Source organism: Micrasema longulum, unplaced genomic scaffold (assembly GCF_059751315.1).
Source record: "Micrasema longulum isolate JH-2025_06_02 unplaced genomic scaffold, ASM5975131v1 h1tg000301l, whole genome shotgun sequence".
NCBI lineage: Eukaryota > Metazoa > Arthropoda > Insecta > Trichoptera > Brachycentridae > Micrasema > Micrasema longulum.
Genome location: NW_028277505.1, coordinates 16,490 through 44,124, shown reverse-complemented (window position 1 = coordinate 44,124; position 27,635 = coordinate 16,490). Strand labels below are relative to the sequence as shown.

The window sequence follows — 27,635 nt, the reverse complement described above, 5'->3', positions numbered from 1 at the left end:
AGCTCCACTGAAGACTTGATATACCACTGTCGTAAATTTTTCCGGCAGGGAGTTCTTCTCCTGTACAATGAGATGAAGTATCTCATATTTCTCTGGGTGTCTTATGATGTGTCATATATACTGCAACTTTCGGGTTTAAATCGTTTTAACTTTTTTTTTATCATCTTACTTGTCACGTCTTCATTTCGAACTCTATCTACCCATCCAGGCGATATCTTTTGAGGATCCTTCTATATACCCAAATCTAAAAGACGTTATTCCGTACAGGAGCAACATGGAAAGAGCACGTTCGAATCCGGTTCGAAGGACCAAAAAGGAATGTATGATTAACTAAATAGCTTTCAGGCATTGTACACTGATAACATAAGGAATAAGAATAATAGAGGGCTGTTTGGAAATTGTTACTCACTTCAAAGTTCTTCCGACTGTTTCTTATATTAAGCACTTCACTATTGCTGTAGCACGGATACCGGTATCGTATAGATGATGATGAATTGTATAATTCAGCCTGTTTATACAACACTAACTTCACTTCAATTGTACGAAATATGCTGACGCCAGATATGATAAAGATTTGTCAGAGAGACAGCTTTTCACATGTGAAGCGTACTTAAAATTATTCTTAGTCTTTTAGGACAACATCTTAAGATTTTTTTTATTTTTGTTAAACCATCTCAACCGCAATAATTACATCTGTGTGTTTTTTTTCAACAAGAGAGAGTTTGGCTAATTTCAGACAACAGTAAAAATCCACACGGCACGATAAAATTGCATAAAATGGATCCATATTTATTGTATTGATTATAATTCGATGAATTAATCGTCTTTCCCTTTTCGCACCTAATAGTGCATAGGGCACTGCATTGGTACACTAATCGCAGCGTGACTCGATCATTCTGTTGCATGAAGATAAGACGATCAGTGGAGAAGCCGTGTAAATAGACTTCTCCTTTGCGAATTTAAATATATTTTTTATATAGCGGACAATTAAATTATTTGCTCCAAAACTGCCAATGTGAGCTAGTGGATTATGCAGCCAAGAATGTACTCAAACCAGAGAAAATCAATATGTAAAAACACTGACTAACCTGGTGTTGAGTCTTCTTCTTTGTCGGCGATCAGCTCACTCGCTAACGGGAAAACTGGTGATCGGGAAAACTGCATACACACAATTGTCTGGAGTCTGATTGATGGCGATATTGAGTCGGATTGATGGCGATAGATAGTAAAAATGTTCGCGGCGTTATATTGACTTTTACGGCAAAAAGGGTGAAATTCAACAATTAGAAAAGCGTGTGCACATAACTCGTGGAAAAAAAGCGAAGGATGGCGTGGAGGACGAACAGTGTTGCCAACCAACAAATGTCCCGTCAGGCGTGGCAACCTCACAAATCAAAATTAGCCAGTATCTACTTACATGTGATTCTTCTGGCTAAAATACATTGAAACAAATTATCGGCTCAACCAATCAGTCTTACGCTTCAGGAGGAAATATTCTAGTGTAAAAAAACATAAAAGTATTTGTTATTTATTTAACGGCAAGCAAACGTACTAACCAGTACTCCATGAGGCCAACTAATATCTGCTCAATTTTCTTTTGCAGGGTTTTTACCTGAAAGTAGAAGAAGATTTTTTTTTAACACAAAACGATACAATAAATATCAATCCACTCTAATTGTATCGTTCCGCGTAGATTTGAACGATACATGTGAAACAGGCCTTTCTCTGGTATTCAGAAGCGGTAAATCCGTTGAGTTTCTTAAAATTAAAAGTGAAGTCGAACTTAATCAAATGCCGTGACTCATCTATTTTTATGCTGCTGTTCAAAAGGAATAAAAAATTTAGAGAATGATTTCTAGTATATATTGTGTATTACGAACTGAACCCGGCAATGCTTTGCTATTGCTAGATTTGAGTACATACTTGTCAAATATATTGAATGAACACAATCGAAAGTTTAATATCAATTAATACATGTATTTAAAATTAGATTATTTTTGTGTTTTAGATTACATAAATTGTAAGGATATGCGGTGACAGCGAATTTTGATATATATGTATTTGAATATAGTTTTTCTGGCTTAAATATGTCTTCACAGTGCTTTGCAAAAAAACTACATATCAGACCTTTTACGTCTAACTTAAATAGACAAAATCGATATTTCGCTGTCCCATTTTCCGCACCTCAAAATTGAAACGATTTTGTATTTTTTTTAAAATAGAGTATCAAAATTATATTTTGTGCATCGGCTTCTTTTTTGTTTTTTAAAAATAGTTTTTATATTTATATAAACTGTCCGCCCGAAGACTTCAGATAAAACTGAACGTTTTTATGGGTTTTTAGATGGTTTTAGTTCCCATAATAAAATATTCATCTATGAAGCAAAACTATTGAGATACGTCAATAGTAAAAATTTATAGTGCCATAACCCAAGGTGAAAATACGTGTAAAGTATGAAGAAAATTTGGACCGCGTTTCCTTTTAAGATAAAACATTATTGAGTATATATATGACCGCCCTTATATGTACATAAAGTGTTAAATAAATAAAATAAAAACTATTTATACAAAGTTTGATTCATAACGCTTTTTCGTAACCAATGAAAAAGGTTCGGTTTTCTTGAATAAAGTCATTGACCTAGTAATACACATAGACGCACCATGGGCCCTCTAAAATTATGACAATTAACTCATGTCCAAATGCTCAGTCATAGCCAACGCGTACTTAGTCGTTCTTTAACCGCCAGCTAGTTTTGACGTGTGCTTGAAATTTCATTTGAGATTCAAATGCCTGATTATGCGCGAAAGCATGTAAAAACTGTTCTGGTAGAGGGAAAGAAGATGGTGTTTCGTTGATTAGTAGGAATCTTAATAATTATTTATGATGGATGTTCAAATCTAAAAATAATTCAAATTTAAATATTGTTATTCAAAACTTGTTTATGATTGAATTTGTACATGCATTGTCGTAACGATGTATAAACATTTACGCTCTTAACTTTTTTTCTGTAAGCAGATTTAAGATTTTGAAAACTATAAATATGCCCATGACAGAGTTCATCGTTTTGCTGAAAACGGCACATAAATAGGTTCAGTAGTTTTTAAATATATCCAGGACTCACATACAAACATTGTCTTTTATATACCTATATAAAGATAAACAGATTAGACTGTTTAAAAATGTTTTCTTATATTGGCGACATGTTAACGCTAAGATTATTTAATGTTGCAATTTCATCCAACTATTCAATATTTGTATTCAATCAGTATTTTTTATTGAAATTATATCAATCAGCATAAAGCATTGAATTTATTCATAATAACTAAGCATGCTATTTTTACGTTTTTTACATAAATTCGTTTCTCCCATCATATTTATTATCTCTGCCATACAAGTAAAGCTACGAAAAGAAGATTTAATCATTCCGAAATATAATATGTAAATATAATTAAATGTGACTTTTATCAGACTTGGGTGTTCTGTGCTGTGTTGTAACAAAAAATAAAAATAAAAATTTCTAGTAAATTAACCATATTTAAAACTTTGTTATAAAGCTACTAATATTTTATACAACAACAAACCATCACGCTGTTTCCCCGTAAGGGTAATCAGAAAGGATAGAACGCCACATCACTCTATCTTTGCATACAGATATTGCTTACTTTACATTCATACATCTTCTCATGCACACGCGCCGATTATTTCAACATTTAACATGTCCATCTTCAAGTATTTTTGGATTTAGTCATGCCATGTCTTTCTCGGTCTTCCTCTTTTTTTGCATGTATCAACATTTGCATTGTAAATATTCTTATTCGATCTTTCGCTGTCCATTTGCTCTACATGTCCAAAATAGCGCAGAGCTTTTTGTGCATCTATCGTACATAGTTTTATCACACATTCGCCTGAGAGATCGCATTTCGACAGCATTCAGCCTACTTTCATCCCTGTTTTTCCAAGTCCATACTTTGCTCCAATACATCAGGGATGGAACCAGGACTTCATTGTGAACTGCTATTTTTGCCTCTTGCGACAATCATTTATTTGCCATTTTGTATCAACATTTGCATTGTAAATATTCTTATTCGATCTTTCGCTGTCCATTCGCTCTACATGTCCAAACTAGCGCAGAGCTTTTTGTGCATCTATCGTACATAGTTTTATCACACATTCGCCTGAGAGATCGCATTTCGACAGCATTCAGCCTACTTTCATCCCTGTTTTTCCAAGTCCATACTTTGCTCCAATACATCAGGGTTGGAACCAGGACTTCATTGTGAACTGCTATTTTTGCCTCTTGCGACAATCATTTATTTGCCAAGGTTGATTAAAGTGCACCATTCACTCTGTTCCCGGCACTCACTCTCCTTTCAATATATTTCTCAGTCATTCTACCCCTAGTAAACATACTTCCCAGATACACAAATTCCTTTACTTCTTTTAGTATGACTCCATTCACAGTGATTTCACATCTAGTCGCACATTCATTTCTTTCAAAAACCATCACATTCGATTTATCGACATTCATTAGCAAAACGCTTCCCTTGCATACGTCGTAGACCTTTGTTACCAAGAAGTGCAGTTCCTTTTTGTTGTTAGCAAGAAGCACGGCATCATCAGCATATTAAAGACAATTGACATTTAAATCACCCATTTTTGCTCCCATTCTCAAGCCTTTCAGTTATTTCATGCAGTTATCGATATACACGTTGAACAGCCATGGTGACATCACACATCCCTGCTTGACCCTTTTATGAATGTCAAACCACGATGTGCATGATTCGTTTACCCTAACACATGCTCTGCCGTCTTTATACAGAGAAGCAATAGCTCAATATTATATGAATAAGAATATTTAAAAATAATATTTCCGAAAAAAAAATACCTAAACTTTAATTAAATTACCGTTTATTCGTCATTGAATTGCAACAAAAATATTTTTTTTCCTTTTTAAAAAAAAACTTATTTGCGTTTTTCCGTATTCTATTCGATGTACCCAAATATTTTATCTGGCCATTTTTAACGAATTGTTATTCACTATTCACTATTAGAAAATCTGAAGTAAGTTGTGACAGAGTGGGGTTCGAACCTCGAATCTCTGATCCTTGAGTCCGCGACACTTACCACGGGACCACAACCCGATTCGATGATCCGGTTTTATGATCGCTCGCGATCGTTGGCAATCAAAATATAAATATATTCCACTAAAAATAATACAAATTGAAAATAACATTAACCCATATAGATTACAAAATGTTATTTCTGCCTATCTTGAATATAATGATACAAACAATTTCATAGGAAAATAACAAAGACGTGTTCAAACAAAGTCGATAACAATGTTCAACGGATTATTTCAAAATATGTTGGCATCAACTTTGATAGTATGCGGACTATAGAAAACGATTGTATTTGAATATTAATTTAACCTAGTAATTGTCATTCAATATTCCAGAATTAGAGCAAAAAATTAAAATTAATGACCGTAGCGGAATAATATTCCCGATATAACAACGTTTAAAGCTTGAGGTTAACTATAGTAATTATTGACTAGAGTAAACATGAGCGTTCAAAATATGTTTTCTCAAACTGCGGCCAATTGGCATATGTTTGGTAGAACGGACTTTAGTCTATTGCGAGCATTTTCCGGCTATTTTTCTCCTCGCGATGACTAAAATGCCCATACGTACGCTAATATACTGCACAAATCGATCTGGAAAAGATAGAAGAGGCAATAGTATAACCTTTCAACGATAAGTAATGTTTTTATCTTAATCAATACTTGTTTAAAACAGCTATTTCAATGTTAAAAAACGTTATATTCATATGCTTTAAACTATTTCCTATCTCTGTCCTGCTCAATAAGCAGGGCGTATGGTAAAACGATAAACAAAAGTGACGCGTATGTGGAAGGGAGCGACATACTAAATAGAACTTACAGTAGACCGATTTTAACAGTCCGTGCTTTTTACTATACTACTTATTTTGCTTGTCAAAGTCAACGTAATATGACGTGAAGATACTTGCTCTATCCGCTAGTCATTTCTTTTCCTTTGGGGACGAATTTTTAGCTTGAATTTGTTTTGGTTGTTACCTCTTTATATTACATCTCAATGGTTTAAAGTGCATAATATATTCCTACTTAATAATCTTCATACAATCATGCTGCTTGATTTCCGTGCATTTTTTTATTCAAACAAAAAAAAGTCATTATTATCGGTATGTTTTATTATACTCGTATACGAGGAACACGCATCATTTCGGAAATAATGCCGGGTTTGTTGGAAAAAGTGGCCGAATATTGGACAAAAAGAGTGCGCCACGTAACTAATAATCGCTAAAGATAGTATTTGTCCCGTATAATATTAATAAATGTGTATTTGCATCCTTTGGAAATCAATAAAAATATTTTTTTTCCAACAAATATTTGCTTTTTTATACCAATTTAAAATTTTAATACTCTTGAAATAATAATCACCAAATTATAAAGTAACGATAAATAAATAACTTGTAAATAGGCAATAATGTAAATCATTCAAAACCAAAGTGATCAAAGAAACTTTAAGAAAAAAATGCTTTGTAAAACTGTTTATTTCAATTATAATCTACCCATCGCTGAAAATAAAATTAAGACAATTGATTAATTCTGACAGATATTTTTATGGATGTAATATTAATGATAAGCACATTATTATATTTCATCATGAAAGATGAGTAGTGTTTATTTAAATAACCGGAAATTTTATCACCCATGCTTATTACCCATGGCTGTCCAAAATATTTTATTAAAAAAAAAACCGTTTAATTTATTAATCAATTTGCATTTATCAGAACCATTTTTGGGTTAATTGTCATTTAAAATTATTTTTCAGTTTGTGTGAGCTAAAAAAAATGCAGTTGAACAAGACAAAATCAATGGGATTAAAATTAATACTTTGGTGAATATAATAATTGTTATATACGTAGGGTAATTTTGCAAAGTAGTTTACTCGTATATGTGTATATAAAAGAAAGAGAAAACTATGTTTGGTTTTCACCTAGATAGATTGGCAATAAAGGATCCTATTTTTTATGAATGAATACTTCATCCAAAATATTTCAATAAAAAATATGTCAAATAATGTTATAATTGGTTTTTTTCAAATATGGTAATTTTTATATTTATTATAACAATGCACATTTTCTCTTTGTTTAATTCGAGCCAAAAAAAATTCCTATAGCTAATACCTTTATATAATTGTAGCCAGGATTTGAAGTTTTTTATTTATTATTGAAATGACAAAATCAGCGTGAAAATAAAAAAAAAAATCTCGCTCGGCTGTCAATCATTTGTTTGAACAAATTGATTCTTGAGTAGCACAGCAACTAACACTGAATTTAAACATGAAAATTTTATACTTCAATCTACCATTTTTCATACAAAATACTATAGTAAATATTACATGCCGAGAACATAAACAATATTTATAGATACTGAACAAAGATGAAGAAGTTCTTGAGCAATAAATCAAATCTCGGAGGATTTTCAGAGCTTATATCCGGCCACGAGCTGGTTTGAGTTCCATGTCTATCAATTTTAGTTAACTTTCCAAGAAGTATTTTGATCTGCACTTGTTTACAAAGATAAAAGCGTAGACAAACATTTAAAATATTATCTGCCATAAATATTTAAAATATTTGTATTGTTTATTGACCTGGATTTTAGCACGTTTTTCAAATAAAAAACGTAACAATCTTCTCAATGAATATATTACTGTTCATTTTTTGCTTGAACCAAACGGTATGCACCAGCAAAAACTCGGGTTCTTTCATTCTCCTGCTTGAGGTCAGGGTCTAGCGGCAAGTTTTTGACCTTAGGCCATGCAAGTAATATTGTGTATCGCCGTAAGGTAGCCGACAACCTCGCTAAGGTCAATGAATTTTTAATTAACTCTCGCGACCATACATTACTTTTCCTATCGTAAACTATCGTTATAATTAAATAACCTGTAATTGACATAATCTGTTGGTTATTAGCTGATTAGAAAAATTAAATTTAAATCAAAACATTACTACATAGATAAATTACATTTTTAAAAGGCATACCTGCTTATTTTCTTAGTATTTATTGTTAACATATTACAAAAGGCATGAAGAACTCTTTAGATAAGGAAATATATAAGACTAGGCATACACAGGGCTTATGACCTATCATTGACTGGTTTAAGTGGCCACTTTTACTCTCTGTGTAATATTCACCATTCTGCATATATTTGCAAATCTATATTCCATCGATTATTCTATCTGTTGACATTTGTGAAGTTATAGAGATAAAAGGGTGAAAGCCGAGTGAACGCAGTTGAAATGCGATCTTTTTGACGAATTTGGGGGAAATAAATTTATGGTGGAGTTACGAATGATGAAATCAGGCCAGAGTGTAAATCTGCTTATGGGTAAATCCGTAAATCTGGGTATGCTTGGCTACAACAGTTTAGAGACTAGAAGGAATGTGCATTTGACTACACATTTTTATCGATTGTTGCGCGGTATGATCGATAATTTTGAAATTATGATGAGCATTGGTTTGTATGTTCCTGATAATTACCTAAGACAGCGTCAGCAAAGATTGTTTCATATTCAGATATTCAGGACCAACCTGTCTATGGTTATGCCTGTTGGAAGGGCTACCGCTATGCTGAACAACATCGCTCTGGATATTGATCTGTTCCATGTATCCGAAGGGGTTTTCCGGAGCAGGATTCTTCGACTACTTTGACATGAGTCTCTTTCGTGTATTTTTTTTTCTTTTTTATAATATGTACGTATTGAATGTATTTTTGTAATGTATATGTTATATTTAAAATAAATAAATTGGATTGAATTGAATTGAATCTGAGTCGGGTATAATTTATAAGATTATGAAAGGTTCTCTAAGACGGTTTGGTCATGTAAAACGAATGGATGACGATAATAAAACGACGATAGTAAAACAAGTACATATGGCTAAAATGAACGGTAACGTGATACGAGGACGACCGAGGAAGATGTGGCATGATCAAATAAACCAAAATTTTAAGGCTGGTCATGTCAAAAGCAGGCAGAACCGAAGGTCATGTATGACAAGAAGTATGAATGTGGAAAAAGCTAGAAATGTATGCCAGGATAGACGTGTGTGGCGGTCCATTCTCTTTGAAGTAGTATTAGTAGCAAAATAAATTTATAGTGGGTGAATTGCTTTCCAATGAATTATTATAAATGTTTTTTTTATGTATTTAATGGCAGGCAAACGCAGTATACCCAGTTCACCTCCAATTGATTTCCTTTTGCAGGATTTTGAACAGAGAAAGTAGCCGCTAAATAAATGATAATGCGAATTGAGTTGAGTTAGAAACTCCTTGATATACCGCGCAAGCAAGGTGATTTCCATAAATGCATCGCATGCACGAGTTTCGTTGTTTGCTAATGATCTAAAATTGTTTCTGGAGATTTCTACCTTGAATAACTGCCGCCTTTTCCAGTCTGATATTATTATAAATGCAAAAGTGTGTTTATTTATTTGTGATTTTTTTTCACGTCTCAACAGAGCGACCGATTGACGCATTTTTTTACTTAGGGATAGCCGGAGTGGTGAGAATTAAAATGGTATACTTATTTTTAATCCCGAATTTAAAAAAATCTATAATATATCAACAAAACAATGTTTGCCGCAGGAGGCAAAACTAGCAGTTTACAGAGAAGTTCTAGCGCCAACCCTAATGTATGAGAGCGATGTATGGAATTAGAAAAATAACTATAAAAGTAGGTAAAGTGCATTCGAAATGCGATTTTGAAGGCAAATGTGTGGTGAAACGATGCATGATAGGTGCACAACTATCGAGATCCGTGAACTTTGTAAAGGTGAGACAAGCATTATCGACAGATTTAAGAAAGGGGTGCCGCGTTGGTTTTGACATGAAGAGCGAATGGGCAGCAAAAGAACGGCTAAAAGCATCTACGATGCAAATTTTGATGGATGCAGAAAATGAGGAAGACCGAAAGAGACATGTCATGATCAAATCCATTAAATACTTAAAAATGGACATGTCAAGAGAAGAAACAATCGGGGTTCGTGCATGAGAAGATGTATGAATGTAGAGGAAGCGAGGTATGTAGGAAAAGACAGTAATGTCTCTGCCTACCCCTACGGGGAAACGGTTTGTTTGTTTTGTTTGTTTGCAATGAGCAATAGTATTTGAAAATAAGTAGGCGTAAGATGAGATGTCAGAAATAATATTTTTTAAATTATTTTTTTAAATTTCATTATTTGACTTGCTTTTTATGTGGCTAGTTTGGGTTGATTTTCGTTTTGGTTTTGTATAAGATTTGTGAACAGAATAACAATGTTACGTCACCATAGACTAACGGATCATCGTATTTTTTTCATAGAGATAGTTGGAAGTTTAAACTACTTTCAATCCCATACAAATATATCATTCCATGGGGAAAATTCCTATTGATCAACAAAAACTCTTTTTGATTAACGACTCAACTTTTTAATTACCTAAATTATTTCTCCTTAAAACCACGTGAACGAAGCCGCGGATTAAAGCTATTAAATAATATATAAAATTGTGGTATTCAAAACCAACTCAATTTTAATGTATCTAAATGATATATTTTCTCACACATTATTTTCACGGGGTACTGCATGGGATTGTGTTCACCCAAGCAAACTGCCATTGTCAAAGATCTGGGAGTTATGTTTGAATCTAAATTGAAATTTTATACTCATACGGGCACTGTCTCTGATAATGCGCGCAAAATGTTGGGATTAGTTCTCCGAACGGCTAATATATTCTAGAATACTCGTGTTCTTAACATTCTTAGTTCTTCATTCGTGCGAAGCAGACTTGAGTGTGGATCTCTGATCTGGGCTCTCCACGAGTTGATGTACTTTGTTATGCTGAAAATGGTTAAGAAAAAAAAATCTACTCGCTATGCGGTATTTTTTTTTTCCATCCATGTATTATTTACTGTATACGTAAAAGCCCTTAAGGCATTGATTAATAAATATTTTTGAGAAATAATTCATGTATCTTGGATTTTGGGAAACATTACAATTTAATGAAACATTTGTAACTTTAAAATAAATTTTTCAAAAAAATAGTTTATCGGGATTAAATATCGTCAACCTAATTTACAAAAAAAAATGTCGGTCTTGTGGTGTAGTGATCAGTGCTGTTGCCTACTATCCAAGAGAACTTGGCATGATTGAAGTGAAATATTTATTTAAAGGGGTGTTTTTACACAACAATATTTCATAATCCCTAGACAGGCACCTGATGCCTAAGACTAATCATCTTACCTTCATGTAACAGAAATGATCAAGATGCGCAGCGATTGGTTTACATTCGATGGGGAAATCGAATAATGATGGTGATGTACAAAAATACAAGCTTTACACATATAAAGATTATTTGAAGTCATAACAGAAAACGCTAAAATATAATTTATGACCATTTGTCGACTTGCGAGTTAGGGAGACGATATTACTGAATACTTTTGTTTTTGTAAAGCCGATTGATACTACAGTTATTTTACTTTCAAATTTGGAAAGAACAATAAAATAAAATTAACCTTGAATATCCGAAAATACCAATAAATCTTTATTTTTGCAATACAAGCTATGATTGACTGTAAAGTACCCTACAAAAGGTAAATGTAATAGGTACACCTACCTATGATTATTTATTCCAAAAACATCGACAAAGTGGACAGACGAGTTTTTCATCATCTCATTTCATGCATCTTACTTACTCTCACTACCTTTAACTAGTGTTACTGACCTTTTCCACTTGTATTTCTTTATCCCTCCATTACACATTCCGTCTCCCGGTATTTTATTAGAGATTATGCATAAGAGGACAGGCGATGTCTGGAAATTTCGATAAATAGGTATTAAATGTTGTTTTTTCTGTCACTTTCTCGCAAATGCCTCCTTGTGCAAAAAGGAATACTGCAAAATCGACATTTCGCTGTTCCGTTTTCCGCACGCCATAACTGAACCATTTTGGTTGTTTTTTTTTTAAAGAAAGGGTATCACGATCAATTTTTTTTAATTCGGTACCTTTTCCGTTTTTAAAAATTATTTATCCAGATACAACTGGACGCTTTTTTGGGTGTTTGGATGGTCGTAGCTCCGTCCCATATAAAACAATTTATCAAAAAGCAAAACGATAGAGACACATCATTGGTAAATAACATAAAAATTAGCAAAGCGAAATGCTGTCTCTACAGCTGAGGCGCATTATTTCTCTGCGGTAAAAATATACAAATAATATTCAATCATTTCTTGCTATAAAAAACGTACTAAATTTCTGAATAATATTATTTACAGGCATTAATAAAACAACGCCATTAAAAAAGTGAATACTAAGAATTTAATATCACGATGATGATATTGCTAACACTTAATAAAATGATAATAATAGATGCTGACCTATAAAATTGCCGTTTTTACGAACTGGACAATTTAAACGTGGCTTATTTTTTGTTGCGTAGGATCTCCAAAATCAAAAAATTTATATAATTATATTTTTTATAAGCGCAATAAAAAAATAAATACAGGAATGCTTCGCGATTAAAATTAAACTATTTTATTTTTAGTACATGCCTATCCTAATTATTAGGTATAATTTTCCAAAAAATAAAATAATATATAAATGCATTTTGTTAAGACAATAACCACGTGTTATCAATGTTCTTTAGTGACTGGCCGAAGTTTCGGCCAAAACTTGGCTAATCCGAAACCTGCGCCTGCGGTCAGGATGTGTCGGATTACATTATTAGCATCCACACGCGTCGGACAGTCGTTTTTAATTTTCCTTACCGCCGATTTTTTATATTTTTTTACAAGGAGACTTTTGAAAACTTATTTACGGAAGTATCCCAAATACTGATTTACTATTCATGTATTTCATAATAATTTAATTACTGATTATCCAAATAATTAGGTATTATATTGCCATTTTCTAACCCAAATGATCAAAACTAGACTGATTTTGTGATTTGTTCACTAGTTTGTAGTTCTTAGATCTTTCATATTTAAATTTTTGTAATTCCTTTTTAACTAAATCACATTACGAATTCGAAGACATTTTAAAACTACCGAAATGCAAAAAGTTTACACTCCGCAGAACTGATTCCGTTGAGCACCTGGCTAATATTGACGAAAACAATGCTACCCATTTATTACAAAAAAAGTGCAACTCACGCTCTTAGATGCTTATTTAATAAGGTTAATTGCACATTACGAAATTCAAATAGACTAATTTTCTTACTGAAATACAAAATGAAAGCCGGTTTAGCGCTAAAAAAAATACTTTTTTGAAAACTTCAAGCTCTGGTTGAGCGCCAAAAGTAGTATCAATTTTTTTGCATTCCGAGTAATCCAAAAGGCAACTTTTGAGACCCCTTTTATTTCAAAATTTGGAAAAAAAAAATATCGGCCCACCCTAATGAACATCAATTTGAACCAAAAACCGTTGAAAATAAACAAATTTACTCATTTAATTTATGCCTTTTATTTCATTTTGTATTTTATTTAACACTTATTTTAATGAACTCGTAAGGTGTAACGATAAAAAGGCTTAATTTTGGTGTTTTAAAGTGACTTTAAACATACTCGTATTTATATAGTTTCGGTTTTGGCTGAGATTAGAACAGAAGCCGAAATTCGGTTTACTCTGAAAATCTTGTTTCAATCGATCACTTATATTTGTTGATTAGACTGTTATTTTTTTATTGTTTCAAAATAAATATTACTCGTTTAGTGAAAAATGCCATAATAATTCCTTAATAAATATAATTAAGTTAACTGATAACAAACTATATATCAAAGCAGAAATAAAAATCCGACTGATAAAAATTAGGAGAGAGGATATATAAATATATATGTGAGCGGCATGTAATATATGTAAATAAAATTTAAGAATACTAAAGTGCAGTCATCCATAGGACCAGTTGCATCAAAAGAAGTTAAGTTAAATAATAAATGATTGTTGCGTTTTTGTCAAAGTGTGCAAAATGAGTTGGTGCGAACTCTTTAGTCCATTTTGACGAAAATGCAACCATTATTTTCCTTAACTTCTTTTTATGCTACTGGCTCTTAGACCGGTGAAGAGGACTATTGAATTAATTTAATATAAAAAATATTTTATGTAGTTTAATATTAGAATAAAAAAGCAAATGTACACTATTAATTTTTGTTATAAAGAGAAAAGTCTCATTATAAAAAGTTTATATAAAATTGTCATAATTTTCCTATCTTGTAGTGCATATGACACTCCATGAGCTACCTCTGCATATAAAAAATGCACAAAATGCAAAACCAAATGAGCTGTAAACGACAAATTTTATCAGACGAAAATAAGTCCGATTAATTTAAAGGATAGAGGTCAAATTCCTATCCGCTAATTTAGTCGATCATTCAACATAGCACGGCACCAGGAAATAACATTGGGTAGATTTATAAATATATATTTTTTTTATTGTTTAATTTATGAATTGGCAGGTAAACACACGAATCAGTACACCATTAGGCCGACTAATCTCCACTCGATTTATTTTAGCAAAAAATTTACCCGCGAGCAGAGACTAAATAAATTAAACCTAAAAAGGAAATAGTAATTAAGTATCTACCCACTATAATTTTACCGGATTAGCACAATACGTGTGAAACAAGTCCATACATGACAGACACAATCAATCATTTTTAGAATAATAATATATATGATAATCTTAGAATCTTTACTTCCCTTAATTTTTCCCATATTTTTGTTTTTTGGTCGGCTGGAAGATATTGTTTTTAGCAATAAGTCCACCAAAATGCAATTATTTTTGTACTTACTTAAAGTTCAATTTGAAGGAATATATATATTTGTATACAATTACATTGTATCTGGTGCAATTTGTAACTTGAAAGATAAAGTAATTAGTTTTATCTTAACCTACACATATAATTATCATACACATTTGCATGTAATAATTGTCAACTTAGCGGAAATTGAACCCGGAATTCCTGAATGAGGTGAGCATCGTAGCTAATATGCCACAGGGGCCTTTCAAATCAACATTGTAATGTTTCGTGAATACTGCGTTTTGATTACAATTAAAAATATTTGATAACCTGTTTGTCTAGGTTCTGTAAGGTTTTAAAAAATGTGTTAATGCTGTCATAAAAATATTTTTAACAAAATGTTTTCCTGTTGAATATTTAGAAAAATGGCGTCGTAGATAAATTGTGATACTTATCAATTTAAATATATTTGATTGTCCAGTGTTCAATAAAAAAAGCACATATAAGTTTTCCGCACTAAAAAAGTAATTTGTATGTTAATTTATACGTCCAAAGTAGGCGATATTTGCAATCAATATGGGAGATTTTCCACCTCTTTGTTTTGAATAAACAAATCTGAAGTATTTTTGCAAAATATGTCCGACACGCATAATAAGATATACAATATTATTTATGTGCAAAGCAATTACTTTGTGGTCAAACGTTTAAATAAATGTTACTAAATATTAGTTTTTAGCCACATACCGACTCTTTATGTCTACCAGTTTCAAGACGTACTCGTCTCTTTGTCAGGACACTAGAGTACACACAAGTGTATTTTAGTATGTGCATGTTGGTGTCCTGACGAAGAGACGGTACGTCTCAAAACTGGTAGACATAAAAAGTCGGTAAGTGATTAAATACCTTTAATTACTAACATTAAATACACAATATTATTTATTTTAGTCAAGTACCCATAAGAAAAAGAAAAAAACCCGAAAAAATACATCATTGTGGCTTTTTTAGAAGTCGGTGAATTTTACAATAAAAAATTATTTTTTTAAAGTTTAAAGGACTTGATTTAATTTCTAAAAGGTATTAAATATCCCTATAACAAATTGTGTTTACATAAAAATATCTTTTTTTTGCTTTGTAATAAGGTGAGCGAAAAATGTAGTGTCGATAAAAAATATAGAATAGGTAGGTTTATTAAAGTAATTTTATTGACATTCAATGAAATAAATAGAACCATGAATATAATATTTAAGTCTAAAAAAACAGTTGGTGTCGACAACGTACTAATTTCATTATAAATAGTCTATCTAAACCAAAGTGATTTTCTAAAAATTAAAAAAATAAATTTCTTTTTTTCAGAGAAAAAAGCTGTTATCAAAGGAATCAGTGGAAAGTTTAAATCTGGTGAACTAACTGCCATTATGGGCCCTTCGGGAGCTGGAAAATCTTCCCTTTTAAACATTCTCACAGGGTTTCAGTAAGTCTTTATAAATACATAAAATTGTTTTTTTTTTTAATATTTCTTGATAACTCTATATTTCATCAATTTGATACAAATCAAACTTCTTGGTTTAGTTTTACTAATTATTCCTTATTGACCATTGAGCGCTTTTGCATTATAAATCAGACATCTACAAGAGTGGTCCCCGGTGATTTAAAAAAAAAACGTGTAATACCAAAAAGATTGACTGCGAATATTACTTTGAATTAAAACGATGAACTTTTATTCCGTTTTTCGATCTTTAATCATCTGCAAAGCATTTTTTAAATTAATTTTCTTGCAAACATCAGAAATGAGCAAACATAAATGTTTGAATTTATGTTCGCTCTCACGTCTGTACATACTGTCAATTTTGAGTATCAATAATTACATTGACAGAAATGCAATTTGTGGCAAGCGTAGAATTAAAATTGCGTGCACAGCATTCTAGACATTCGGTAAATTATAACTTGCAATTACGGTTTACACGATATTGTCAGGTTGCATTTTAGCCTTTTAACTCTCAGGGGCATTGCAATAATAGAAGCATCAAGCAGTCATTACCGTGTCCCCTTAAATTGAAAAATCATTATAAGCCGCAAAATAATTACATGACGTCAAATAAAAATAATAACTACCATTTTGTAACCTACCTGAATAACAAAGCTACCTGTGGTTTTTTTCGTGACGTGTTATTTTGGCGTTTCTGTGATTTCCTTGGTTTTCATTAATCATTGAAATGATTATTTTCTTTAATATTTTAATCCTATTTTAAATAATACCGATTGTAAGGTTATTAATGGAAATATTTATCTGGGCTCAATGATAGTAAACATGCGTGCGGTGCCAAAATCGAGAGACGAAATGTTATGGCTCGCTCTGCAATGGAGAAATTAAAAAATGTTTGACAATAACGTAGTATCACCAAGTCTACAAAAATTAAAATGGTAAAAATCCTCATTTTTTCTATATTCTATAGAAAGAGAACGAAGAAAGATAGACGCTTTTGAAAGGTTATGTTGGCGTAGAATACTGCGGATACTGTCGGCAGGTTTGTGTTTAATTCAATGCTAGAAGCCGTGATGATTTGAGGCGCATTCCGTCATCTCTATTAATATTATATGGATGTTTATAAATTTCTATGGCCTCTTTTGTCAAACGAGCTTAGTAGCTTTTCTGACAACGATCCTAATACGACCTCATATGACTACAATACACTAAGACCACATCAGCCCAGATGATGGAAACTGTAACGCTGTCCAAAACGTTGGCAAGAAGGAGTATTAATGCATGGCACAATAACATACAAATAATAAAGGGTTAAAAGTAAATAATATGGAAATGTTTTACATTAGAAATGTTTAAAAAAATAATGTTCCTTTGATTAATAATCAAACAAACTTCCAATATAGTCCTTTATACGATGTTCCACTGTAATGGTCACCCTATAAAACCTATTAAGCTTATCCCCTCCCTCCACCCCCTCTACTTTTTTCATAAATTCTCAAACAAGATAATATTTTTATAATTTAATCAGTGCATGTTTGTCCTAATCAGTGCATGTGCTTTTTAAAATGCATGTCGTGTTGGTTCTTATATTTTTGTGCAACAACTATGGTGAAGGTGTATAGTGGGTTTTGCATGTTGGTTTGCATGTTATTTAAATAAATAAATAAATAATAAAACAATACTCTCGTGATATGTGATAAGACAAGGTCAAAAGTTGGATTTTGCTATTCAGTATTTGAAATAACCTAGAATGTGCAGCGTTATATTATGATAACCCTTAACCGCGGCCAGGGTATTTGCCTCGAGACCTGGACGAATTTTTAGCCATTTACTATAATACTAGATACAAAAGGTGAAACCTTTAATCACGTATAAATCGTATTAAAGTCACGTAGAATCCGGGATCAAGAAGACTCGCTGATTAAATTGTTACATAATAACTAATTATATTTTCGATGATTAAAGCAAATATTTTGTAATCAAACGATTCAGGATATTGATTATTTAAGTAATATCAGTAATATCGGGTTGTGGTCCTGTGGCTAGTGTCTCGGACTCACGGACCAAAGGTCTGTGGTTCGAATCCCACTTTACCCCAACTTGATTCCCATTTTCTAATAGTGAGTTATTTACAACTCGTTGAAAATGGCCCTCAAAATTAAATATTTGGGTAAATCATAAGAACGCAAATATTTCTTTTTTTTAAAAAAAAAAAAAAAAATATTGTAAATATTAGTAATTTTATAATTTTGATTTTACAGAAAATCTACTGCATATTTCATAGGATCCTTAACATCTACACTGTACGATAAAATAACATATATGGATTGATTTTCATTGCATTGTAATTCGATTTTCATTTATGTAATTTTCACCTGAGATTAGCCACCAAATACATTTAAAAAGTATTTGAAAATATTGATATCAACTCACAGTAATTTTATATGTTCGTGTAGATTTGCTTAATACTTGTCAAATGTGTCTTTTGGTTTCGACTCGTACATACTTTTATGCATATTTTTGACAAGTATTTTATTGAAATATCATGTTACGATTTTTAATTTTAATTTTCCTATAATTTAATAATACGCATGGTTCCACATTCCATTATGTTGTATTCCAACTCAAAATAGGACTCTTGGTCTCATAATTGAAATCAAAATTGTATTATTTTAACACACTTTTTTTTCATATAAAGACTAACCCTACCTTAAACACGATTACCCCTCCCCTACTCCCACCCCATCCCCCCGCTCTTCTGTCTTTATCGACAACCACTTATTTGTTCACCGTTTCTTTTATAGAAATATTATGTGTGTTTAGTTGTTAAATAACCCTGAACTGGAAAAATTTAAATAAAAAAAAATATGAAGGAACAGACCCAGACCCGTGAAAAATAACTGTACGGCAATATTTACATATTAGGAAAAAAATCTTTGTAAACAAAGCAATAAATAACCGGAGCAGGAAGAAAAAAAATCCTGAAGAGAGCAACGTTTTATTGCCGAAACTAGTCGATAGTGTAAACAAATAAATTGGTTCACAAAACAAAGTATTGATTGTTATATTATTTATTTAGGAAGGCCAACAGGCAAAAGTGGTTTATAAATCAAATATAACATTTTAAAAAATACATAAATGTCAATTTACAGGCTTTCACAAAAAAAAAATTGCCAATTTTTAGTAGCATAAAAAATATTTTAAAATGTATTATTTTCAATTCCTGCAAAAACGGTGATTTCATTGGCCACGCCCATAATACGTCACGATTCTGGTTATTTGTTCATAGCCGTTGAAATTTGTGAAAAACAATATCACGAATCTTGACGTCACAACAACAAAGGCAGAACACGTCGCGTTTTTCTGCGAACGTATTTATGTATGAAAACATTTCTCCACAATATCTATATTGACTTTGAAAATATAATTAATTGTTCTAAATTCATTTCATATATTTCTTAGTATGTGATATTTCCCTGTTGCCATATTTAAACATTTTCAAACGATAAACAAAGACATATCTACTTCAAAATATAAATTTCAACAATCTTAATTTTATAAAAACCAAATAAAGATGCTTCACAAGACAAGGTTTTGATGTGTTTGATGAAGGTACATATAACTAATCCGTTGCATTCAACAAAACTAACTAGGTCCTGTGCAAACAAAACATCAATACGAATTTTGAATCTATAAATGTCAGAACAATACCAGTGGCGAGCCGTGCTTTATTTTATAGGTAATCTATTAAAAATGTTCATTAATTTGTACTACATATAAGTACTTACATAACACGTAAGTAATGTAATTATAAATGACTATTTTTTTTGTAATTCTGTGAAAATCAACCCAATCAACAATTATTATTAACCACGCGATAAACGTAGTTTTATTCTACACTATTTTAATACAATACTTGCACAAAAGTTTATTAACAAATACCACAATAACATTCCGCAGGTATTTACATTATGATCTGTCATTGACAGTACTGTCAAGACTTGAGCACTGGCCGATTTCTTTTAAAATGAATAATGCCTAAAACGGCCACTGCGAACGCCACCTGTCCTATGTGATACATAATATGTCAACGGTATCCCATCAAAGAAAAATAGTCCTTCGGAAATAATGTTCGAAATACTAGTTTCCAAATGGAGAATCTTCTAAAAATATTTGTAATCTGCAAGTTTATTTTGGTACTAAAAAAGTTGACTTGGGTTAAAGACGAAAAATACAGTGTACTTTTTTGTATGGAAGAATAAGCTAGTTTCATCGTTCAGTAAGAATGGGCTGGGCGCGCTTCATAGATATTTTTTTGAAGAAAGATATAAACGGTGATTATTACTCTATTTTGACAATAATCTATAAATGACAATTACTCTATTTTTTTTCCCATAAACATGGTTACTATAATTTATTATTATTTAAAGTCAAATATAATGGTAAGCTGTGCATAATCGCTTACTTTGACGATTCGCCCCTGAACAATACAATAATACATCATAGCATATTGAAAGTATAATGATCCACATGAGTTAGTGCTACACACATCCAAAATGTTAGTAAGTTCCTTACCCCCTGGATTATCGTTATATCTCTTCAAATAATAATCGTATTTTTCAATTGTATTGCAGAAATGCACCTCAGTGCATGACTAGATAGAATGAGAACAAAATATAATACAACATGTAAATAGATACCTTACACTGTAAGTAAATAACAACAAACGTATTCTCATTTATACACGCATACCTCTTTGATTACTCACTAGATCCATGCGTGCTTGAAGTTCTCTATCAATTTGCAACACCCGTTAAATATATAAATACTCGTAATATAATATTAAATCATAGAAATGCTTTTACTGTGCATATGGGTTTTTAAAACACTTTGTAAATTTACCACACAAGAGTTTAATACATTAAAACACTAGTTTTATATGCCTCAGGGCTGGTTTCCTACATAAAAAATATTATTTTGAAGTTGCACAAATTGGATTGCATTAAAAAAGTATGAAATATAACCTATTTTACACATTTAGAAAAAACGAAAATATTATCTCACAGCTTTCTTTAAACGTTTTTTTGGTGCAACTGGCTCTAAATAAGGCACGATAAACCTTTTTATATTTAATAAAATAAAAGTATTTACTCAGTGAAAACTAAATGCCGCCTACATAACACCTATTCTCTTCTACGAATGCAAATCGTGGCACCTCACTAGGGCCCAAAGCAGCAAAATTATGATTTTTGAGAATAGGTGTCTCAGAATAATCTTGGGGGGGCGGTGGTTTGACTTTGATAGGAATGAAGTAATAAGAGAATGGACGCAGCAAACTCCGGTGACAACTGTCACCAAGCGGAGGCGATACGGTTGGCTTGACCATGTGCTGCAAATGCCTCCCGAGAGCCTTAACCACGCCTGCCTACTTTACAAGGAACAAGGTTCCCGACGTCCTGGACGTCTACTGCTGACTGTTCGTCGGCAGTTTGTGTCAGAACTACGGGGCTCGAACCTGACTTGGGAGGATGCACAGGAGATGGCAGCCGACAGAGATGCTTAGAGGATCTTTGTGGACACTATATGCTTTAACTAGGGAGCGGACATGGAATGATAAATGAATTACATAAAGGACTTAAACTTTTCACGTTTCCGTATTTAAGTATTTGTTGGATTCGGTCAAGCCATATCTTTCTCAGTTATCCTCGTTTACTGCATTCGTTAACATTCACATTGTAAATCTTTTTAGCCGTTATTTTGCCGCCTTTTCATTTACGTGTCGAAACAAATATCAATTTGTAAAAAAAATTAATCTGGTCCTTTTTCATTTGTCTGATGGTAGTCCAGACTCACTCTATAAATAAAAATGTTTTGCTCATAAATAAAAACACTGTCTTAAAATTGTCTTGTAAATTCGTGATTTTTTAAGGAATTTTTGGTTAAAAGACCAAGAAATTTCTAATATTTTCAAAAATTAAATTTAAATTATAAATATGACCTAAGCTTTAGATTCAATATTCCATAAGAAATATTTTTTATCTGTGGTTTTGCGAGCATATTTTTATTTCAGACCCATTTCAATAAAATTTCATTTAATACACCCAATTATGTTCTTATACGACCGATAAATATCGTTATAAGGAAAACTGCCACAAAAACCAAACTGCTAATAATGATTGTAATAAATACTTTTTTGTCCACCTCTTGATTTAGGGATTAGAGCGTTTAATGTTTTCATACATTAGTTATTTAATACGACTCACAAAAAATTGGATATTAATGTTTGTTTCAAAATAATGTTTTGATCTTAGTATTTTTGTTTCTGAAACCCTAATTATAGACAAATCTTTTTTATTTAACTATTTATTACATCATAAAATCAAAACTTCAACATTAAAAGTTCTGGTAATAATTTTTAATGTTTTGTCTACAGTTTATTTTGTATATATATATACCCTAAAATATTATATGCATGTGGGATTGTGTCTGTATCTTTGTTATAATACCTAATAAAAAAATATTTAAAAATGTGCACCGTACGTAAAGCCTCAAAAAAACATTTGTATTTTTATGAAATATTTTTTTTTTTTAAATCCTTTTTTTATAATGAAATAAGTAAAAATAAGTTAATAAATAAATTGTTTGCAATAATATTCTGAATGATCATGATACACAGCGTTTGCAGTGTCCTTTTCATCATTATTTAACATAATTTTTTCCTTAACATATTACAACAAAGATGAAAAACACTTTAAATAAGGTAATTTAGAAGTCTAGGCATATATAAGGCTTATGACCTGTCATTGGCGGGTTTAAGTGGCCACTTTAAACACTGTGTAACATTCACCATTCTGTCTATAATTGAACATCTGTATTCTATAAAATCTTTCATTATGTTCTTGATCTATGTTGTAATATGTTAAAATAAACAGTTCCTCAGGGAGTTGATCCAGTCCTTGTCTACAAAATTTAAAAAAAAACTCAAAATATTGTTGATTTTTTTTTCCGTTTTGAAAAGTCAAGGAACATTTTTTACTGAAAAATAAACACTACAATACCCCTAGGTGATCAGAAAAATTGATTCATTGACACGGTCCTGTGAATATTTTGTCATTAAGTTCTGCCAATATTTTTTACTGTGATGATTATTTATAAATCAAAGTGCGTATGTATTTTCGTAAGTATTGCAAAAAACTACGGGTCAGTAGTCAGTATACGCACTTGTAGAAGTTGAAGGTTGAATTATTCACAATCGTTATTGATTTCTAAAGGAAACGTCAATATTTCGTTATCTTTTATTGTGAGTGATTAATCACTCACAATAAAAGGGTTAACCCTGAATGTATTTTAGAAAAGGAGGAATCACAAGCCTTTTTAATCAACAATACTAATAAATAAAAAGAATAACCTTTACAGATTGTACCACAATGAGGAATTCTAGTGGTTTTTTTTATTTGTTAATAGACTAGTAAACTAAGCCAAACTTTAAAAAAAAAAATATATTTATCGTATTATCACTATAAATATTTTATATGTTTTGTATTTTTAAAATTATCGGCGTGTGACGTCTCAAGTTCTCTTCCTACGTCCTTCCTTAATCTTCTACGACATTCTTATAATTGCATGATTCATATGAACTAGTGACGTCGCGCAAAGTAGTTAGATATTTAAAAATAAAAAAATAAAAATTTCGCACATTTTAAGAAATTTCGCTGTATAATTTAACGCTTTAATTTTTACCGCATGTAAGTAAACATTTTTTGTTTTGAGTTTTATTTCACTTTTCAATATTCGTAATTTTTATTTCAGTTTGAACATACTGTTATATTATTTTTATTTTTTAATCAACCTATCAAATTGAAAGTGTGTAAAGTGGTTTCATGAGCCAGTCAATAATAGCATATTAGCCTTGTAAATGCCTATGATTGCATATTTTTCACTTTTGCTCCTAAGTGGAGCATGTGGACATTACCAAACGCCTCCAGGAGACCCTATTCTTACCCAGCACTCTCGTTTTCTCCCACGTCAATCCCGCATCCCTTAGTTCCGCCAAGCCAGGTCCACCGAGGTTGCTGCTTCCGTTCTAGGACTTCCATTTCAATGTTAGTTATGAAATTGAACCACCTTTGCCCAATATTCTTCTCAGATACTTACTCTCAAAACTCAGCAGATTATTGATTTGAACTTTAGTAAGGTGCCAGGATTCGCACTCATTTAGGAGTACCGGTATTATACAAGAGTTAAATATTCGGAGTTTTGTCTTGACCGAGTATAGACTAGAGTTCCAGACAGCACGCATCGTGTTAAAGTTGCTGTAGCAATTCCTAGGCGGGTAGCTAGCTATTTGTGCATGCCACCATTCTCAGCTATATGAACTCCCAAGTATTTAAACCTGACAATTACATATTCGTTTCATAAAAATGTTTTCCATCTGTGTTGTAGTATATTTATTTTGTTTACTGCTATGGGATTGAAATCCAGTCTACAAACATTTGAACAAATCAATATTGTTATTTTTCTCATTACATTCTCTTGGCTAATATAACTGAATGATTTTCATCAAATTTTTCATATGTGAATTTAGTTAAGAAAATGTTAATTTAGTTTTCTTTGAAATACACCATATATCCTGGTATACGCTAATGAATATTCAGTTCAGTTACATATTTGCCGTTTATTGTATAGCATAATATTATTATGATCCGTTTGCAAAACAGTAGAGAAGGTATAAAAATATACAAAAAAGCCAAATTAAAGTAAAATCAAGTAAAAATAAGTCAAATTAAAGTAAAATTAAATGATAAACAATCATATTGGGCACTGTGTATTCTCGTTAGGTAAAGTAATGACCTGTTTTGAAGTAGACAGCGTTTTTTTTTAAGTATAAAATACAGCATATTTTTTTAGAGATGTCTTAAGTCTTTGTCTTGTCTTATGTTTTTAAGCATATCAAGTCTTGAAAAACGCAGATGCATTGCAGATATAATCTGCATGTATAAAATTATGAACTGTCTCATTGATGCCCCTGAAATTTTGCAAAAGATTCTTTTTAACGTTCCCACCCGTAGACTAAGAAATAATGAAATGCTTTTCCTCGGTCACTACAGGACCAATTATGGTGCACAGTCGCCTTTGCCCAGAATGATCAGGCGGGTGAACGATCATCAAGATCTTGATTATTATGGTGTAAGGATGTCTTTCTTTACAAATCAGCTAAAGAATCTGTATAGTTAGCCTATGCTTTTTACTTAATCTAAAAAATCTATCATCTGTCTTTGCTGCTTATTTCTGTTCCTTATATTTTTTTATTCCTTTGTAAAAATTTCTTTTAATTGTAATGTTTATAATGGACTTTGTCCGTAAATAAATAAATAAATAAATAAATAAATAAATAAATAAATAAATAAATAAGATAATTAATACTAAATTGTATAATATATAAAAATACAATAATCTTAAATATATATATATAAACAAATAACAAATACGACGATGAAGTCGTACTTAAAATATTGTCGATCGTAATTATTATGAATAAATAACCAGTAGCTTAATCTCAAATAACTATCGACGTGCTAATAAGCGACGTGATAACAATTTCTCACAATTGCTGTTTACTGTATTCGCGATCACAATGGAATATCCTTGAACACCTTATATTAAATGTCAAAATGTTTACGTTTTGCGACGTATAATCCTGCTGCGCAATCACATAATTGAATTTCACCGGTATAAATATGGAAAATATTCCTAAACTGCCATTTTTATTTTTTATTTATCATGCTATTTATTGCATTTATCCGACGGTTAGCCAGCCGAAAAATGTCAAGAAAAGCTGTCACTTTAGTAATTGTAATTTAATTTTCACTTTTTTGTATTAGATACTCATTTCTATTATGCAAATGCAATATACATTGTTTTATTTTTTATAGTAAACGCCGATTTTTCGCACATGAGTTGTATTTTTTACGAGGAAAACAAAAAACAAACCGACACGAGCGTCGACTTAAATACACACGCGTTGACTTATGACTGCGATAACTTAAGCATGCTCATTATTGTTCATTGCGATCGCTCAAATGCTTAGCATGTTTTTAAACACGTCGATTGTTATTTGTGATTGAGCTACAGCTTGCACAAATAATATCGAAATCCATGCAGAATGCAAGGTTAAGATAAGCATTATTGATAAAATTAAGGAAGGGGCGCTGCGTTGGCTTTCTGGTGATGACTTTACGGCATTTGAAAGGTCAAAAGTACATATTGGATGTCCCACATAACATGTCGCTATTGAATATATATAGGTACTAAAAGGCATTGTTAGACGACATGATTCTTGTCTTTGAAATGAGGGGTCTAATGAAGAACAATAATGAACATGCAATGACAACGATCATGACATACTTCACGTGAAATTATGCTAAATGGCTAACTACCTGCAACATTATATGCCTAGTAATAACTTAATAACTTTAAACTCACAGCATCTTCGTTGCTCCTGACTGCACTCAATAACATGTCGTTATCTGGTGGGCATCTAAATTTATAATAATAGTATATAATAGCTGCAGATGCTTATGAGAGGCGTGTTTTCTTTAAATGTATACAATAGACAAGATGATAGATAATGATGAAAAGGTTGAATGCTGTGGGGACTCATTATTAAACTATTAAATATTACGTGTAAAGCCGGCAGCGACAGCCGTCGTACGAGTAGTAATTATAATAATATAAATGCTTTCATTTTATTTATGAAAATTACTTAGTTAGATAAGATTTTTTAAATATATTTTTTTAAACTTTTTTGTTTTTTTTTTTTACAATATGCATAAGAGGTAAAACAGAGTATTAAAAAAATTAAGGATAATTACATAGCAATTATCCCACAAAGGCGTGGCCTGTTCGTGGGTATACAGCTTGCCCACTGAGGACATAAGTCTCCTTGGCGGTGCCCACATACACGGAAAATTTGCTCGTTGTCAAACGATAAAAGCTGCCCGAAGGAGCTCTCTGAAATCTGGTAGCCTCGTGGGTATACAAGAAAATGTTAATGAATTTTTGCTCCTATAATAAAAAGACAGTTTTATTTTTTTTGTATAACATAAGAAAGAGAAAATAAAATATTCTGTAAAAGATTGGTTGGTTTTTTTTGTAATTAGAAAAGAAAATAAAAAATATAAAAAACCCAAAAATATTCCGTATTATTAAAGGGCAGTAAAATATATCATAGAAAAAAAGAGTTCATATCTTTAGTATGAATCGTTTGTTGTACGTTTTTTTTTTTAAATACGTGTCTTATAAAAATACGTCTTGTAAAAAATAATTTGATTACAACA

General features: G+C 31.6%; 1 protein-coding gene across 1 annotated transcript in view; it reads left to right on the top strand.

The window, feature by feature from the left end:
• The window catches only part of LOC148282709 (ATP-binding cassette sub-family G member 1-like), a 96,700-nt gene that overhangs the window by 56,328 nt on the left and 12,737 nt on the right, over positions 1-27,635 (top strand). Inside the window, exon 2 of the mRNA XM_088224653.1 lies at positions 16,170-16,287. Coding sequence (XP_088080779.1) covers positions 16,170-16,287 — 118 coding nt within the window. The remainder of the gene's footprint in view (positions 1-16,169; positions 16,288-27,635) is intronic.